This window comes from Meleagris gallopavo, unplaced genomic scaffold (assembly GCF_000146605.3).
Source record: "Meleagris gallopavo isolate NT-WF06-2002-E0010 breed Aviagen turkey brand Nicholas breeding stock unplaced genomic scaffold, Turkey_5.1 ChrUn_random_7180001860529, whole genome shotgun sequence".
NCBI lineage: Eukaryota > Metazoa > Chordata > Aves > Galliformes > Phasianidae > Meleagris > Meleagris gallopavo.
In genome coordinates this window covers 50,934-54,485 of record NW_011126271.1, presented here as the reverse complement: position 1 = coordinate 54,485, position 3,552 = coordinate 50,934, and the positions used below count along the sequence as shown (strand labels likewise).

Sequence of the window (3,552 nt, the reverse complement as noted above, 5' to 3'; positions counted from 1 at the left end):
AAATAGTGAGAGCAGGAGAAGTGATACGAGGTGCTTCACTAAGATGGGCAGCGTGGAGCAGGAGAGGTCTTTCAGAAGGTTGAGGAGGGTGTAGGTGAGCATGAAGAGCAGGAAGGTGAAGTCAGCCATGGCCAGGTTGAGGACATAGACGGTGACGGGGTTCCTGCGGATGCGGCAGCTGAGCAACCAGAAGACGGCCCCGTTACCCACCAGCCCACACAGGCTGATGAGCAGCGTGGCCCCATCCACAGCCGCATCAAAGACATCCATCTCACACATGTTCTCTCCAGCAGCTATTGGCAGTGCAGGGGATGGGGTGGTGTGGCTGGGTTCCATGGCATGAGGTGGTCCCGGCTGTGGGCAGAGCAGGGCAACAGTGGGATGGGGCAGCAAGCAGGGTGGGGGCACTGAGGAGGACAGTGGGGAGCGGCGGGGCTGCAGGCAGTGTGTGGGCACAAGGCAAGGTGTGGGTTTGCCCAATCCCTACCTTTCCAGCCAGCAGCCTGGGGCCGGTCCTGGCAGGGCTTTTTCGTCTAGATGAGGAGATCCCAGGTCCCCAGAAGGCTCCCTCTGGATGATAGCTGCTCTCTGGGTACCGCTGCAGGACCAAGTCAGGTTATAAGGAGTGCTGGGCAACCCAGCAACAGCAGCTGCAGCATCAAGCCTCTGCACTCAAAAAATTTCTGTTGGTCTTGACAGAAATGTTTTGTCTGAGAGAATACCCCTGAGGACAAATACTGCAGCAGCTTCATCTTGCTGTGAAAGAATCTCTGTGCTTTTAGGATTCAACCTGATATCTCATTAAAGTGGCAATTACCATCTTCCTAATTGTTTTATTGCACTGCCATCTCCTCCCCTACTCTTCCCCAGTGTTGGCATCCTTCTGAGATTGTTCATTACTGTCTGCATTTGCCTGCAGCTTGCAGGCATGGCACCATCGTTCATCCACATTGTCACACAGCAACGGGGAACCTTGTTTTGGGTCCAGAATAGGGACACAGGGACACTATGGGAAGCATCTCCTTCCCCAGGGGGTGCCCAGGTGCTGAGAACCTGCTGGCCCAAACCCCTCAGCAGTAGGACAGAGCCATGGGTGGCACTGGGGAGCACTGGGGCAGGTCCTGAGGAGGGACATAGCTCCCCAGTGCATCACTGGCTGTGACACAGGGTGACACTCGCAGGGCCGTGAGTCACTCCCTCCCTCCACCCTGGACTTTGCCTCTTGCGGATGCTCGGAGCAGTAAAACTGGGAGCAGGGAGGGAGTGGGACAGGGGTGAGGGCCGGGCACAGTTTTCAGGGTGGCCCCGTGCCTGTCCCCACATCCTGGCCCACAGCGTCCCATGCAGCCGCTGCTTGGGAGTCAGAGCTCGGCCCCGGGGCCCCCTGAGCCCATGGTCACTGAGATCAAAGCCGTTGTGGTCGGGGACGGGGGCTGTGGGAAGACATCTATGCTGATGGTCTTTGCTAGAGGGGACTTCCCCAAGGTGAGGGGCCTAAACCCCCCCAGCGGCACCTGGATGGGGACTCCAGCCCCAAGGACCTGCCCGTGCCACCTCCTGTCTTCGCCAGGTCTACGTCCCCACAGTGTTCGAGAAGTACACAGCCTCCTTCCGGATCAGCGGCAAGCCTGCCAAGATCCACCTGTGGGACACAGCAGGTGGGACCAGAGGGACAGCCCCACACTCAGGGTGTCCCCAGCCGGCACCCCTTGGGCTGGGGACAGGTGGGGTTCCTCTGCAGGGAACTTGTGTGTGACGGGTGATGTCTGCTGGGGCACCGCAGGGCAGGAAGACTACGACAGGCTGCGCCCACTGTCCTACTCAGACACCAACGTTGTCCTCATATGCTTTGATGTCACCAGCCGCAGCAGCTATGACAACATCCTAACGAAGGTAACGTAGCCCTGCAGCTGCTCCAACCCCACAAAGGGGACATGGAGCCAGGGCTGCTGCCCACCCCACTGTCTGTCCCACTGTCTGTCCTTATTCTTGTCCATCTGCCTGTCCCATCCCACTGTCAGTCTGTCTCTCTCTCTTTCTGTCCTGCACATCCCTCTGCCTATCCCACTCCCCATCTTCTCCTCACAGTGGTACCCGGAGGTCAACCACTTTTGCAAGGGTGTCCCGGTGCTGCTGGTAGGCTGCAAGACTGACTTGCGGCAGGGCCACCACGAGCCTGTCACCTTCCAGGAGGTCAGTGCCACTGCCTGCTGTGGGAGGGATGCATTCCATGTCCTCCCCCAAGGCTCAGCACTGCTGCCTGCAGGGGGAAGCCATGGCCCAGCAGGTGCAGGCTGCAGCCTACTTGGAGTGCTCAGCGCTGCACCAGGACAATGTCAGGGATGTCTTTGTTGAGACCTGCACCATCGCGCTCCGTGGTGCCCGTCGACCCCGCCGCAAGAGGTGGCCCCGCAATGGCTGTGTGATCTGCTGAGTCCCAGCACTATGAGGCTGGCCACTGGCACCCCCCAGGGGCTGGGAACTGACTTGGGGATCCCTGAGCCCTGCTGGACAGGAACGGATGCATCCCCATGCAGCACCGTTGTGGTATGGTATTAAAATTCAAAGATCAGTGTGATGTGGTGTTTGTGGGCAGCCCTGGTGCATGGACGGGAAGGGATGGGGATAGGCTGGGAATGGGATGGGAATGGGATGGAGGTGGAGATGGAGGCTGAGACAAGATGGGATAGGGATGGTGTGAGTTAGGTGAAAATCAACTTAGAGGAAACCAACCTCCTGTTCTAACATTTTTAAATGAAATTTTAGCATGTCAAAATTTCAAGCAGTGATTTATTTTCCACTTTCACGAGGGCTGCTCTAAAAGTGATGTCCCTGGTCAGTGAACGTGACATTGACGCAGGGTCTGGTGCCTGATGCAGGGGGGCAGCCAACTGCAGCCAGGCAGTTGGAGATAGATGCTCTTTGAGCTCTCTTCCCACCAGACCATTCTATGGTTCTACGATCTCTAAGAACATTTCCTACACAACCACGCTATGGCCGTGTGTGTTCACACGTGTTTGCGCGCACGCACAGCATCAGAACACGCGCCCACCCGTGCACGGATTACACTACACGTGTGTGCACTCCCGCACGCACGCAAGGCGACGCGCATACAAGCTGGCCGCGGGGGCGCCCTCACCCGTAGGAGGTTCCCCGCGCACATGCGCGGAGCCGTGCCCACGAGGAGGCGTGGCCAGAGCGCCGTCCGGGAGTCCGGCCAGTAAGGCGCCCGCGGACGCGCGCATGTGCACTCTCACCCCTTCTCTCCGGCGAGGCGGGGCTGGAGGAATGGGGCACAGGGTTGCGCATGCGCACGGCGTCCGCCGATGGAGGGGGCAGGGTGGGAGGGGTGCGCGGGGCGGCGCAGGCGCAGTGCGGCGGCCGAGGCAGTGTGTATGTGAGGCTCTGACGGGTTCAAAATGGCGGCAGCGGCTCCTGTGTGAGGAGGGGAAGCGCGTCCCGGGCGGGGAGCGGGCTGGCGGCTGACGGGAGGGAGCGGGCGGCGGGGAGTGGGAAGAGAGCTCGGCGGTCTGTACGGGGGACGAGGAGGGG

General features: G+C 59.8%; 3 protein-coding genes across 3 annotated transcripts in view; 2 read left to right on the top strand and 1 right to left on the bottom strand.

Moving 5' to 3' along the window:
- The window catches only part of LOC104915937 (mas-related G-protein coupled receptor member H-like), a 1,316-nt gene extending 930 nt beyond the window's left edge, over positions 1 to 386 (bottom strand). Inside the window, 1 exon segment of the mRNA XM_031557569.1 lies at positions 2 to 386. Within this exon segment, the coding sequence (XP_031413429.1) occupies positions 2 to 336 (335 nt within the window). The 5' untranslated portion in view covers positions 337 to 386.
- Positions 387 to 1,341: 955 nt separating this feature from the next.
- LOC100551424 (rho-related GTP-binding protein RhoF-like) lies at positions 1,342 to 2,575 on the top strand. The gene is made up of 5 exons (XM_010726900.3): positions 1,342 to 1,485; positions 1,571 to 1,658; positions 1,784 to 1,893; positions 2,089 to 2,193; positions 2,267 to 2,575. Exons 1-5 carry the CDS (start codon positions 1,342 to 1,344, stop codon positions 2,432 to 2,434), a joined length of 615 nt encoding a protein of 204 aa, XP_010725202.1. The 3' UTR covers positions 2,435 to 2,575.
- Positions 2,576 to 3,418: 843 nt separating this feature from the next.
- The window catches only part of KDM2A (lysine demethylase 2A), a 32,667-nt gene continuing 32,533 nt past the window's right edge, over positions 3,419 to 3,552 (top strand). The window contains exon 1 of the mRNA XM_010726899.3: positions 3,419 to 3,439. The gene's annotated coding sequence lies outside the window, so the exon portion shown is untranslated. The remainder of the gene's footprint in view (positions 3,440 to 3,552) is intronic.